Genomic DNA, 13,650 nt, shown 5'->3' with positions numbered 1-13,650 from the left:
TAAAAAAACAAAAAACAAAAACAGTTTGATACACAAAATAAATTTGCCCACAATATTATGATTTATCATTATTTTAAAGTATGTGAAGACTTTGATCATACTAATGATTTCTCACATATCAGCAATGATTGAAACAACTCAACTTTATTTATACAGCACTTTCACTTATTTTTGAAATGATCACTTCTATAACATTCCTCGAAAATCACAAAATCCCACCAGTGGTGAGCTATTTTTATAACAGAGTACCTGGTGCAAGCAGGCACTATGTTGGTGACCCCAATTAAAAGCATAGCCCATGGAGGGGTTCTCAAACCTTTTACACCAACTACTACCTAAAAAACACTTAAGTTCTTGAAGTACTATCCCTAGTATGACCAACGTTAAAGTACAGCGCAACCTCGGTTTTAATTCAAGAAAACGTAGTTAGTTTCTTAAATAAAGCATATTTAAATATTATTGTAAACCATTGCAACACAATGAACTTTTACACTATACAGGAAAAGACAAAACAAAAGAGATTCCATTTGAATGGGTTGTATTCAGATAAAATGTTATCTAAATAATAATTCAAAGCATTCTAAAAGACATGCAAATAAATGGTCCTAAAAAGTTAAATATAGGTAAACCTTGCACAGGCAGTGATTATTTCACGTATCACTAGAGGGGCCCAATTATCAAAGTGGTACTTGCACGATGCGTTAAGAATGACAGCTATAGCTATTGGTAGCAGTGGTGGACAAATATTGTACTTGAGACTCTGTACTTCACTAGTAAAAATACCTGAAAGGAAAATCAGGACTCAACTAACACGTCCTGTATTGGCAAAACATGGGTATGTGGAACAGTGGGAGTAAACCAGATTATCGGGAGAAAACCCAAGCAAGCACAGAAAGAACATGCAAACACCACACAGGAGGGTCTACTGTACAGTATATCATTTATAGCCATTCAAATTTTAATATCAGCAAGTTACAGGAAAGGTGTTCATATATGAAGCGTTACCTAGTTTGCATTGAGAATTAAAAAACAAACTATCATTTTTGTTTTCAGATTTTCAGATTGTGTGGGTATTAATAAATATTTTTTTGCGCTTATATTTGTGCGCTTTTTCAATACATGACAGGTAAAGCATTTCAACAAATATTAAGAAAGGACAAACAAAATAAATAAGTACTTGTAGGCTAATAATGTGCATGTCATTTTACAATGTCAAAAGACGAGTGTTCGAGGCTGACAATGGTTTTCTCGTTCTTGAACTCTGCTTTGGTAATCTGTGATCTAGGACTCCCAGTGGATTTGAGCCATTGTTGCATTTCTGTCACCTTTTTGCGTGGGCCCTGGAGCTGCCCTTGCACAGTTCCTGCACCTGTGTTTTTTACCCAACCTACAAGGCCAAGCTTCTTGCCCTGGGCCTACAAAGTTCAACAGACACACAGATCATTTGACAGTCAAAAAACATGACCAGCGAATTCACCACACGCGGAACATTACTTCTGAAAATGCAATTAATGCTATTATCGTCTTGACGAATGTGCACATAAGTCGAACACAGCAATGGCAGTAAGAAAAACTACACTCAACTACACAGCCCTGTTCAAATGCCAGGTTTTTGTGATATAAAAACACTAGCCCAATTTAAGTAATTTCAAACTTTTCTCCACCATTTATGTGACTTGTGGTGTGTATAACTCAATAAAAAAATGAAATCATTTCGAGAGTAAGTAAAAGTAACTGAGATAATATGGTTGCACAAGTGTGCACACCCGGTTATAAATGGCAACTGCGTTCACAATTAACCAATAACATTCAAACAGTTAGCACACCCCACTATTTAAGTGCCTCTGATTAACTCCATACTCCATTTCAGCTGTTCTAGTAGGCTTTTCCTACATTTTTTTCCTTTGCTTTCCAAAGGAAACTAAAGTTTTATGGCAACACTGACTAATATTAGGAACTGAGCGTGCATTCTTGACGAAACGTCTTATGACGATACATTTGTGAATCTGTCTATAAAAAATATAACTGCAAAACGTAAAACGTACCTGCGTATATTTGCGAAAAAAGACCCCTTGCACTCTTCCAAATACTTCATAATCCACAGATATCAATTCTCCGTCTGACATGCTGCACATAAACAATGCACACAAATATACAACTGACGATTTTGTAACCAAAACACACGGGTTACACTTCAGCGACGTGTGAGCATGCTTTGTCGTCTAAAATCTAAATAAAAGGCTTTATTGGGATACATACGCACATTTGTACGTGGTGTGCAGCAATTTCAATATTCACCTGAATGTTATTCCAATCGATTGGACATTAAAGACGATCGAGGATGTAGTTTACAGTCAAAACTATACTGCCGGAAGTGACGAAAATGACGCAATACGAACGCGACGAATGAGTTCCAAGCTACAAATGTGAGCTTGGCACGAACCGCATTACTTGGCCAAAAATTCAGTAGCCTATTTTCTTCATCTCAATTCTTCAAAAACACAGGCGAGACCACAGTTTAATTGTATTTATGTATTTAGACATCTGTGACTATAGGTGTTCACGCGACATTTTAAAGCTGTCAAAAATATCCAGACACAAACAAGTTATTTACAAGTTTTGGTTTCAAAAGCTTAAGAAACGGCATTATGCTAAGACAACGCATCTTACATTGGACAGTTTATTGACCAAATGTTGCAGTTAAAGATATATGATAGACAATTGACAACTACAACCCAACTGACTTATGTCAAACAAAACACTAATTTGCTTTAACAAACGAAGCAAAAATGAACATTTCAGGTGGTAAATAGCAAAAACAGAAAAAGAACGATTCCCCCATTTTAACAAAACGATTCAAGTGTTTGTGCCATAACTATGGCATTCTTAGGCAGCCAAACAAAAAAGGGCAATAAGAGAAACTGCCTACAGCTACGTTGTCAGTAGTTTCACCAAATGATATATAAAAAGAATATATGCACATTTTTAAAGCATATATTTGCATAAAAGATTAAGTTTCAAATAGCCCACATTTCTGAGGATATAGCTTTTAAAACATTCTGGTAAAAACCTAAGGTGAAAGTCCCCACATGAACATACTGTATTACAATGACACACAACTTTAGTAATTTTGAAAGTGGTGACTTTCAGATTTCATTCAAAGGGTCTACAACTCTTCTGTTTTGGCACACGGCATTTTTCGCAATTGACAAGCAATTGACCTCTGCCTAGGTCCTGCTTCACGTTCTATACAGACATGTAATGTTTCTTCCTCATCCCACACATTCCCTCTCCACAAAGTATTGTGGAAATCGAATGAGTTTTATTTATTTATTTTTGCCTAATTGTAAACAAACACACTTGACCAATCTGATTCAAGGCTCCACATTTCCACTGAAAGGGTTTTAAAATGTTTTGATTAGCCTGTTGAATGATATCCGCCAACATGCAAGCACTAAAGCCCCAGGGTGACATCACTAGAAGTAAACAATGATCACCAATAAAACAAGGACTTCATATTCACATTGTGGATGGAATAACACTAAGATTGTCTGATGCCTCATGTTGAACCCAGCCAACATTTCAGTCTGTAAGAAGCCTGTGCGCAGCATTTGCACCAGAACAATTGTGCATATGCAATAAAATAAGGCTGCAACTTGGTGCTCTGTTAAATACTGTATGTAACGACACATGACGCTTGTTAAGGTTTGTGAGGCAGCCGTCTCCTATTCTCACATTAGCGCAGAGTTTAGTCACTTCTCCCATCGAGTAGGGCATCAGTAGGCTGGGCCTCACAAGCTGGACCCTGCAGGTCTGGCCCCATGCTGTGTGAATCCAGACGCTCGTCCTCTGCCCCCATCCTCAGGTACGTGACCGTCGCAGTGATTGCCGTTATTGTCGCACCTGGCTTCCAGCAGCGACAACCGGTTGAATGCTGCCAACAATCTCTCATTGTCCTTTTGCTGGTCACTGACCTACAACAGCGGTGGGAAGTAATCAGAAACCTTTTCAATTCGATAGTGGCCACACCGAATACTGCCTGACTTTCTGACACCCCACCACCCCCCGGTAAATTAAAACTGCACATATTAGAGTGGCCTTTTATTGTAGGCAGCCAAATGGATGCCTGTTCTGTGGTAGAGAAAAAGCTCTCGTCTCACCTGCTTCTCCAGCATCTGGATCCTCATCTCTTGCTGAGTGACCATCTCTCGCAGCTGTGAAAGAGAGTTGTTGTGTTAACAAGGCCACCCTGTTGACACACTGTGTTGTAGGCTGGTGCATTACCTGTGCCACCTCGCTACTTGCTCTGCAGCACGTGATCGAGTCGCCTTGGCTGCAGACGCCTGCCTCCTCGAGGCCGTTTAGTCTGTCATCACTCATTCGCGTAGTCTGTGGGAAGACCACCAACAGAGTTCACCTTGGCATTACGACGCCTCAAAATGCAGAACGGAACTTTACGAAGCAACTTGATTTAAATAAATATGGTCTTGAATATTCTATATTAGACTATGTCGACAGTGGCCAGCTAAGAAATGTGGAGGTTAACCCAGGCCAAGCCAACTAAAGGTACACAATGTTGGATATTTTTATTACTCATGCATTAAGGTGTACTTCTATGTTGTCTCCACTTTGTGCATTGTTACCTTGTAGAGGATTAGGTCACTGCAGGCTGCAGAATTTGCTTTCTAACTAAGGGATAAGATGTCGAAAAATGGTAAAGGGGCATGACTACTGTAGAGCGCTGTGGCTACTTTCCAGATACACTGTAGCTACAACCAGGCAAGCTTGCAAAAACAATTTGGCAAACAAATATATTATTGCAGTTTGTGCAGAACTGAGCAACGTTTCTACAATGGGCGGAGTGCAAACAGTGTCACTGAAGGTTTTTTTTCTTGAAGCAAAAGAGCCTGGCTGGTTGACAAGGCAAAACTATAGTTCATATGGTTTTTGGACAATGCATTTGTCCAATGACATTGAAGATTTTTTTTTCAAATGTCTGCCCATATTCAAACTTCAATTGGGTCATTCTCAGATTGATTTTCCTTCAAGTTGGAGAAAACAATGATGAAGAGTCAAAAAGAGAGTACATGAACATTACCGATAGGTCATGCTCGCTGCTGACAGCTGCTGCAACAGCCTTCAGATCCTTCAGCTCATCATACGGTAGAGTGGTGCTCTCTGAGAAAGATGGGAGCTGATCCGGAGGAAGCTCTGATTCTTTAGGCATTGGGATAAACTCAGCATCCTCAAGCTCCTGTATAGGGCACAATCAGCAATGAGATGCTTCATATTCCACTGTCTGATAAGCATGTACACAGTATATGAGTTTGGAAGAAATCAGAAGGAAGGGTCACACAAAATTAGAAGCTCCTTTTGAATTGTAAACTAACCATTCTTAGCCAGAGAGGACATGAACTGTCTCCGGTCTGATTTGCCATCGACATCATTGGCGTTTCCAAGTTGCACGCATCAAGGTCAACCTCCACCGTACCCCCGAGGCCCCGGTCCCGACTCTCCGTCTCTGAACCCGGCTCCATTTCCAGATCCACGGTGGCTATGGAACCATCCTGTCCAATCCCTACAATTGACACACAAACAAAAAGTGTATATATGCTCCCTCACAAAGTTAAAGAGGGAAGTGAAGGTACAAAAAATATATTTACCACTACCAATTGACAACCCACTGCTGTTCGAGCGAATGGTCTTGGAGTTGAGCACTTTTTCTGTAAAGGAACAAGAAAGAACTATCAGAAGACAGTTACCAAAGCCAATATATCATGAGGGCGATTAAATCAAATGACTAACCCATGATGATAATGGTATGCCAGCCACGACAAGAAAGGTCTGGCACGTGGTGGAGTGATCCAAAGATGGGCCTTGGCATGGCAGGACAAACCTCTGAACCAAATCCCTTGTCAGCAGGCATTCCAAGTCGGCCATTTCCTGCATTTCCCCATGCAAAAATCTGATTGTCTGCAAGAAACGAAATGGGAACTGTTCACACGCTTCATGTCGATAACATTGAAATGCGAGTATGTATTGTTTGTGCTCTTACCCTCAGTTGCTGCGATCGTGAAGCCGTCCCCACAAGAAACTTTGGTGACAATCTTTCCCCCAAACGGTCCAACCAGGACCTGCACACCTTGGTGTTTCTTAAAGTCTTTGACACCTAGTTGTCCGTACTTGTTACACCCGAATGTGAGGAGGCGACCGCGTTCTGTAAAATTGATTCAAAATTGTGGATTCAACAACTGAGTAACAGATGCAAATAAGTGTTGTTAATCTTGTCTTGCAGTACCATCAATGGCAGCTGTATGGTTCCTCCCTGGAGCTATAGTCTGGATCTTGAAGCGTGACAGCTGCTTTGCCAAAGTCAATGTTGTGATGTATGGGATGCCCTGGTAACCCTGACATATGAACAGTAAAACAAATGCATTAGAAATGCAAGTACACCGCCTGCAACCTCATCTTGATACCAGTGTTCTGCGGGAATAGAAAATTCAACAAATCCAAATAATCGGCATAATGGGTTGACCTGAATAAGTTTTAGGAATGGGAAAGGCAGAGCCCAGACTTTAATGTAATTGAAAATCAGTGGGATGACTTAAAGGCACATGAAATGCCTTCGAAATTCTGACAGATTTGTATTTATTTTTCGATTGGATTGCACAGGTTAAATAAAATAGTGAAATTATTTATATTAATGATAGATCATTTTCCCGGTCTGCGAGCCAGTACCTCTCCGGGGTGGTTTTTGAGACCAGAGAATTCCTGGTTCAGACCTAGCTTGTTGAATTCATTGTTCCCACATGCTAGAACTTTGCCAGTGTCCGTCAAGAAGAAGGTTCCATCACTGCTGCATGACACAGATGAGATGGTGGCGCCTTTGGGGAGCTCCACCTGGGGAAAACACATTAGATGTTCACATTTGTCGGAAGAGTGATTACAACCAGGGATATACTCGTGTCGAGTCTTACTTGCATCGGAGAAGAAAAATCATCCTCACATTCCAAGCCAAGACGCCCTACAGATGGAAGAAATTCAAGAGAAATTGCATGACTGAGCATGAGTGCTGCATTTCAAAGAGGCTTCTGTCCCCATCTACTGGTTGAAATAATAATTACAAAAACAATCTTTTTTTCTTTTTTTTTTTTTTTGGTGGAAATGTAATGGTATCAACAGTCCATACCATACTCTCCACAACCCCAGGAGAAGGTGTCTCCACTGTGGGTGAGCACCACCACATGGTTGTCTCCACAAGAAACTTGACGGACTGGCCGCTCCTCAAAAAACTCCAGAAGCACAGGCTCCAGGATCTGCACGCCCATGACACCCTCCACACCGATGCAGCCGTAATAGTCTGAGCCAAATGTGTACATTTGGTCCTCATCTGCAGAACACAGATGGTTATATATAAGAGAGATGTTCATTTCCCTTCATTTAATTTTTTAAAATTTAAATTGGGGGGTTGTGGGCTCACCAGTGATGCATACAGTAAAGTCAGTACCGCACTCCACCTGTCGGATGGCCTTCCCCTGGAGCTTCTCAACCCTTTTGGGCTGTCGGTAAGAAGCTTGATCTCCATGCCCCAGTTGGCCCACCATCTTGGCACCGCCTTGAACATTCTGAAAAGCAAATTTTTTCGTAGGCACCAAATAGGAATGAGTGTCTCTGCTGTGTGTTGTAGAGTGTAGCCTTGTTATACTGCAGTTCATCTCCGCACCACCGCTACACTGTGGATTTTTTTTAGTATTCATTTTTTAAATGTCTTTTACAGGTATTAAAGTCAAAATTTAAATTTGTGTGCCTTCATTGTAGTTCCACATTCTGCTGCAGCGTAATTAAAAACTCAGGGACATAATTAGATTTTTGTGCGTGTACACACAAATCTAATTACATTTTCTTTTTTTTTTTTTACGTGGGAGGGTAAAGGAGGGACTGAAAATAGCTGTCACCGAATGAGTTCTAAGAGCAAGAGGAAGAGGCAGAGAAGGTCCCCAACTAAACTCCACCAATGCTGAACGGGTGTTAGCTGCATTCTTGAAACTTACTGCCCAAGTGTAGAGTTCTTTTTCCACCGTCACCACTGCAAAGTGACTCTCTCCAGCGCACACATGTTGGGCGCTGCTGCCTCCTTTAAAAGTATCCATTTTCTGGGGCGTGAACTTGCCTCCTCCCCAGAAATACACATCCCTTGAGCGTGTGGTAACCACGGCAACAGGGGTCTCAGTCGCTGTACTCAGCCTATACACAGAGTACAATCAATTAGACACAATTTGGGGGGACGATAGTAAAGTGATAACAGAAGAAAACATAGGCTTACTTTGGTTTCTTCATTGCTGAATTCAGCAGGGCAACTCGCTCTGCAAGCTCCCTGCCAGAGAAGAAAGTTGTCAGATGTTTGTTGTGGATATACAGTGCCATGAAAAACTCTTTGCTCTCTTCTTGCCCACTTTACAGCAATGTTTAAGAGCATCAAACAAATCTAAGTATTAGACAAAGATAACCCAAGTAAACATAAAATGCAGCTATTAAATCGTAAATTTATTTTAAAAAAGCTCACACTTGTCAGACATATAGACAAACAGGTTCTATTCAGGTGTTTTCTGGTTCGAACAGGTCTGAAGGTAATCAGGCTCGGGTGTAGTCAGTAAAAATGAACTAAAAAATGTGAATTCCCCTGTAAATTGGTGATTTAACAAGGGAGGCAAGTGCTGCTTCATACAGGGTCCGGTAGCTTTGAATAGATTTTTTTTTCCCCTTGATGAATCAAATCACCATTTGAAAACTTCATTTTATGTTTACTTGGCTTATTTCTGTCTAATAATTACATTTATCTGTTGAGCTTAAGCGTTCAAGTGTGGAAACAATGCAAAAAAGTACGAATTTCGAGAAGACAGCAAATACTACTGAAAATGAGTCTCGCTTACTGTCGGCAACAGGAAAGGACTGGCTGGTCTAGAATCTGCTCCGCTGTTGGTCTCTTTGCAGGATCCTGCCACAGAAAATGATCACAAAACCTAATTTGTAACTTCCAAGAAAGTCAGGCAGACTTTTTGAACGTCTAATTTAGCATAATGCTATTTTTTTTTAAGCAAACCACTCACTTGTTCGAGACACTCATAGACCAGCTTGATCAATCCGGCTCCATAAACATCACGGTTCACATCCATAGTCCAGTTTCCCTGGACTATTTTTACACACAGGTTCAGGGCATTCTACAAGGACACAAACTGCATCTTGTCAAAAACCTTACATTGATATTGGTAAAGCATTTAAATAAATGCAAGTGAGTCCTACCGTAGCATCAAATGTTCGTGTAAGGGTTAAGATTTCAAAAAGCACACAGCCCATGGCCCAGATATCAGATTTGAAGTTGTACTTCGCTCCCTGGCACAATTCAGGTGACATATAATATGGAGTGCCCACACACTGGACATAAACAAGAATAAATATATTAGAATGACACATAAATTAGACAAAGCACCGAAGCCTCCCAACCTCATCTCAGGGGCACAGGACAGTTAGCACGCCCCATCATGCTGAAATCGCTCCTTACATGCCTGCACGCGTGTGGTTTTGCTTTGTGTAGTGTGCACCCAAAAAATAACAGTGACAGCAGAGTGGAGGCAAAACTAAATTTCCTGATGAGAGATTCAAATCGGTATAATTCAATGACAAAAAAATAATTGCATCAGGCTAACATGCCAACTCCAAAGTCACAAAATTTTACACTGCACATGGTTGTAGATGACCACATTAAATTTCAACGTCCATACACAGTATATATTGTATACCGTGGCAGCTTGACTAATAGGGGAAGTCAACCCTCCAGAAATCCTTTGCAATAATATGTTCCATGTGCCTTCACTTGTCTAAACATGGCATTCTGATTAATATTGCGTTCGTGGAATATGAGTTAAACAGCATAATCCACACGTTTTCGCCATCTCGGGGGGCGGCCATTTTGTCACTTCTGTCGACTGAAATTGACATTAAAGTTGCTCAGGGCTCAGGTAACGACCAATCACAGTTCACCTGTTTTCTGAAGCTGAGCCATGATTGGTTGTTATCTGAGCCCTGAGCAACTGTGATATCATTTTTAGTCGACAGCAAGAGGCAAAATGGCCGCCCCCTGAGATGGACAAAAATGGGTGGATTTTACAGCTTAGCTCACATTCCACAAACGCAATATTAATTAGAATACCTAGTGGGTCTGCAAGGAACATATTCTTGTAAAGAACAATTTTGGGTTGCTTCCCCTTTGAGAGTTTACTTCGTTCTGTGACCAAGCTGAGTAACATACTGGAAATCAAATCAAATTTTCCCCTTGAAATGAATTCAAATGCCAATAACCCATTCCAGCCCCCCAAACACATACATTTTAAATTTTTTTTTAATAGAGACACACAACAGCACTGTATTGGGTAAAAACATAATGAAACATACTAAACAAGAATGAAATAATACAGCACAAAAACATTGAATAGGTGAGTTTTTCAGCAAGTAACACATCTAACAACTATATGTATAACTCCAGTATGATACAAATGAACACATACCGTTTCCGCCATGGAAAACTCAGAGCCAAGTTTCTTTGCAAGACCATAATCACCGAGCTTGATAAGGTCAGTCTTGGTCAGGAAAATGTTGAGCGTTTTGATATCCCTGCGAGGAAACAAGCACGATGATGGACCTTAAACAACTCAGATTGACGGAGCCGCAGTCACGTGACCATCTCACCTGTGTAAAATGCCACCCTTGTGAATGTGGGCCACGGCTGACACAATCTGGTACAGGTACCAAATAACCACCTGCAGAAAATATAAAGGTTGAGATCAAATGTATGCGCTGACGAGTGCATTATTTGCATTTGATCTGCTCTTACCTCCTCACTAAAAAGTTTCCCCTTCTGTTGGACAATTTTGTCATAAAGATTTCCACCTGTGGCAACAATGTTATTTAGCCTCCAGTCACACTCAGTGTCAATCAAATTAGGAGACTGGCATCTCTTACCATTGCAATATTCCAGTTCAATAAAAAGAGTGTTTTTATCGATGAAGTGATTATAGTAGGCAATGATGTTGTTGTGCTCCAGGATGTACAGTATGCTAATTTCATTCGTGACATCCCTGCGCTCGCGTTCAGAGAGTGAGTTCATGTCCACCTCTTTCCATACAACCAGGGAGTTGTCCTGGACAACAAAGAGAGCGTTATCTGCAAATAAAGCTTATCTCCATGAGCAATTTTTATCATAAGAGTCACCGATTGATGTGCGGTTCTTTTCATCCTTTATTTAACCATTAAAGTACATTGAGCATGATAATTACCACTTCATTTTAGTTATTCCCTTTGATGCATCTCCCTTCTATTAGGGCAGAACAATTTTGAAAAATAATCCAATTGTGATTTCCCCGCCCTCTTCAATATTTTCATTGTGATTTAATATGAGATTATTTTTTTCAAGGTCCTCTTTCCATGTATTTTTTTAAATAAACACAAGCAATAAATTAATCTGTATCACAATAGGCAATATCAGGTTTATTATCCTTGAATGTTTTGGTTTAATAGGTTAGGTTTATACTAAAATAAAGACAAATGGACCATGAATTAATATGAAAAAGTCTATCTACTTCAATTAGAGTTGTTAACTAAACACTTTCGCTTGCAGTCTTTTTTACGCATTCACTATGACAACAAGCAAGCGTGTCTTAAACATTAGTCAAATGTCCGATTACAACGACAATGCAAAACAATCTGCGGTACTATCACTTCAACTTTTCATGTTTGATAAAATAATGATATGTAAACATGTGAACTGCACTGATGCAATGAAATTAACTAGACACCATATAAATAAATAAAATATCAAATCAAATTAAAAAATAAAGCCTATCAACCAATCAAAATCAGGCAGAGGTTGTTTTTTTTTTCTTCTTTTGTGATTTGAAAATTGCATTCTATTACCGTGCGATGTTGATTTTGTTCATCCCTAGTGTACATGTATATCATAGTTGTCTTATATAAACTACAGTGGTGCCTTGACAAAGCACTCGTATCAAATAATCTTTTCCCATTGAAATGAAAAGAAAATGGCATTAATCCGTTCCAGCATCAGACCAAAACAACTAAAAGTATTGTAATGTGTATTTTCATGAGGAAAAATACATTTGATAATATTTTATTTTATTAATGTAATGTGTTTTAGGTATTAATCTATTAATGACATAATATAATTAAAAAGTTAACAGTTATTGTCACTGCATCAGTTATTACAAGACTACATATTCACCCCCTAATACTAAGGATCTTTAAAAAACACACAACAAACAGGGTCTTAAAAAACGTGATTATTGTTGCCTAGCAACGTGGTGACTAGGTGTCTTTTCTCCAGCCAACAGTTCCTCAATAAGAAAAGTGGAGTGGATGATCTCACCTCGATTCTTCTGTACAGCGTCGCTTCACCGAACGCCCCCCTCCCGAGGATCCGGATGGGAATGTAATGCAACTTCTCCTCTTCGCCATTAAACGTGGCCGACGCGGAGCGCTCGCTCAGCACAGACTCGCCGGCCAAATCGGAACTGAGCGAGTCGAAATGTCTCTCATACTCGGCCAGTGACATTTCTGTATTAGCCAACACTGATGGGAAAGAAACACAACCAGGCCCGACTCGAAAACTCTTTCGGAAGACTCCTTTCCTTTCCTTAAAACGTCACTAGTCAGACATGTCACGCGGCCCGACAGTTAAAAGAAATCTCAAAGTGTAGCGGATACAATCGGGAAGCTAATATACTTTTAAAATGCACAATACTAGAGGGGAAACAACCGAGAAGGAAAAAATGCGTTGAAGTTGTACAAACGTCAAGCATTACATATAAAATAGTAAGTTCAAACAACTTCATTCTAACTTTCAAAATAAAAGTTTAACGTTAAACTTTCGCCTGGTATATTTTACGATGAAACTAAGAGAAACGTATTTCCTGTAAAGACGTTAGCTCTGTTTGTTTGGCTTGGCGTATGGCTGACAGTGCCACCACAGATAAATTTTGGCAATAAGTTTTTACATTACACTGAAGAGGAATGTGTCTCAAGCTGACAAGATCACACTTGTCTCTGCTGATTGACGCGTACATTTGGAGAAGACACGACTACACAACTTTACTCTCAAAACCGGAAGTTGCGTTTGAGGGCATCCGTTAACAGAGGTAACCTAATTACATTACTCCAGTGTTTCTGGCACATTAGTGCCGCGAGAGATCTTCTAGTGTGCCGCGGAAAATTACTCAATGTCAATTATTTTGACAAAAAAAAAATCTAATAACTTTTTTTATATATATAGCATAGATAAATTACCCCCCCCAAAAAAAAAATCTAATAATTTTTTTTTTGGGGGGGGGGGGCTTAATTTATCTATGCCAACCACGTAGTAACAGTCAGAACGATGAAATGCTCTTCCACTAAATTGACTGGTTACACAATGAACATTTTTATATATTTTTTATGAGTCATTTTGCTAAGTGGTGTGCCATGTTTTTTTCAGGGTGTGAAAGGTGTGCCTTGGCTCAATAAAGGTTGAGAAACAATGCATTACTCACCTGTAGCTCGAGAAGTACAGATACTTGTATATAAAAAAAAAAATTCTGATAATAG

General features: G+C 39.8%; 2 protein-coding genes across 4 annotated transcripts; both read right to left on the bottom strand.

Moving 5' to 3' along the window:
- Nucleotides 1–802: 802 nt before the first annotated feature.
- On the bottom strand, nt 803–2,454 carry acyp1 (acylphosphatase 1, erythrocyte (common) type). 2 transcript variants are annotated; one of them, XM_086049832.1, is made up of 3 exons: nt 2,299–2,454; nt 2,046–2,127; nt 803–1,415 (listed from the first exon to the last, which is right to left on the bottom strand). In XM_086049832.1, exons 2-3 carry the CDS (start codon nt 2,124–2,126, stop codon nt 1,200–1,202), a joined length of 297 nt encoding a protein of 98 aa, XP_085905958.1. In that variant the 5' UTR covers nt 2,127; nt 2,299–2,454; the 3' UTR covers nt 803–1,199. The 2 variants fall into 2 exon arrangements, with proteins under 2 accessions (XP_085905958.1, XP_085905959.1); XM_086049833.1 differs by having other exon boundaries at nt 2,264–2,398.
- An 862-nt stretch (nt 2,455–3,316) lies between these two features.
- On the bottom strand, nt 3,317–12,963 carry nek9 (NIMA related kinase 9). Of its 2 annotated transcripts, none has more exons than XM_086049830.1 (23): nt 12,437–12,963; nt 11,017–11,194; nt 10,889–10,944; nt 10,744–10,814; nt 10,563–10,668; nt 9,301–9,432; nt 9,108–9,218; nt 8,931–8,995; nt 8,324–8,374; nt 8,052–8,244; nt 7,481–7,625; nt 7,190–7,390; nt 6,978–7,024; nt 6,739–6,900; nt 6,299–6,407; nt 6,056–6,217; nt 5,806–5,973; nt 5,670–5,723; nt 5,391–5,578; nt 5,099–5,254; nt 4,285–4,389; nt 4,161–4,214; nt 3,317–3,974 (listed from the first exon to the last, which is right to left on the bottom strand). In XM_086049830.1, exons 1-23 carry the CDS (start codon nt 12,620–12,622, stop codon nt 3,792–3,794), a joined length of 2,883 nt encoding a protein of 960 aa, XP_085905956.1. In that variant the 5' UTR covers nt 12,623–12,963; the 3' UTR covers nt 3,317–3,791. The 2 variants fall into 2 exon arrangements, with proteins under 2 accessions (XP_085905956.1, XP_085905955.1); XM_086049829.1 differs by having other exon boundaries at nt 5,664–5,723; nt 12,437–12,961.
- Nucleotides 12,964–13,650: the final 687 nt, after the last annotated feature.

The sequence above is a fragment of the Filicampus tigris genome, chromosome 13, assembly GCF_054856515.1.
Source record: "Filicampus tigris isolate MCC_2025a chromosome 13, RoL_Ftig_1.0, whole genome shotgun sequence".
NCBI lineage: Eukaryota > Metazoa > Chordata > Actinopteri > Syngnathiformes > Syngnathidae > Filicampus > Filicampus tigris.
The sequence above is the reverse complement of the archived record's forward strand: the minus strand, read 5'-3'. Positions and strand labels throughout refer to the sequence as shown.

What these genes read in the sequence shown, in the direction of transcription:
- acyp1 (XM_086049832.1), bottom strand. Translation starts at nt 2,126, where the DNA reads ATGTCAGACGGAGAATTGATATCTGTGGATTATGAAGTATTTGGAAGA. An exon ending in TTTTTCGCAAATATACGCAG is followed by an intron (nt 1,416 to 2,045) that starts GTACGTTTTACG and finishes TGAACTTTGTAG; the next exon opens with GCCCAGGGCAAGAAGCTTGG.
- nek9 (XM_086049829.1), bottom strand. Translation starts at nt 12,622, where the DNA reads ATGTCACTGGCCGAGTATGAGAGACATTTCGACTCGCTCAGTTCCGAT. An exon ending in CTTTACTGTATGCATCACTG is followed by an intron (nt 7,391 to 7,480) that starts GTGAGCCCACAA and finishes TGTGTTCTGCAG; the next exon opens with ATGAGGACCAAATGTACACA. An exon ending in TGGGTTGTCAATTGGTAGTG is followed by an intron (nt 5,579 to 5,663) that starts GTAAATATATTT and finishes TGTCAATTGTAG; the next exon opens with GGATTGGACAGGATGGTTCC.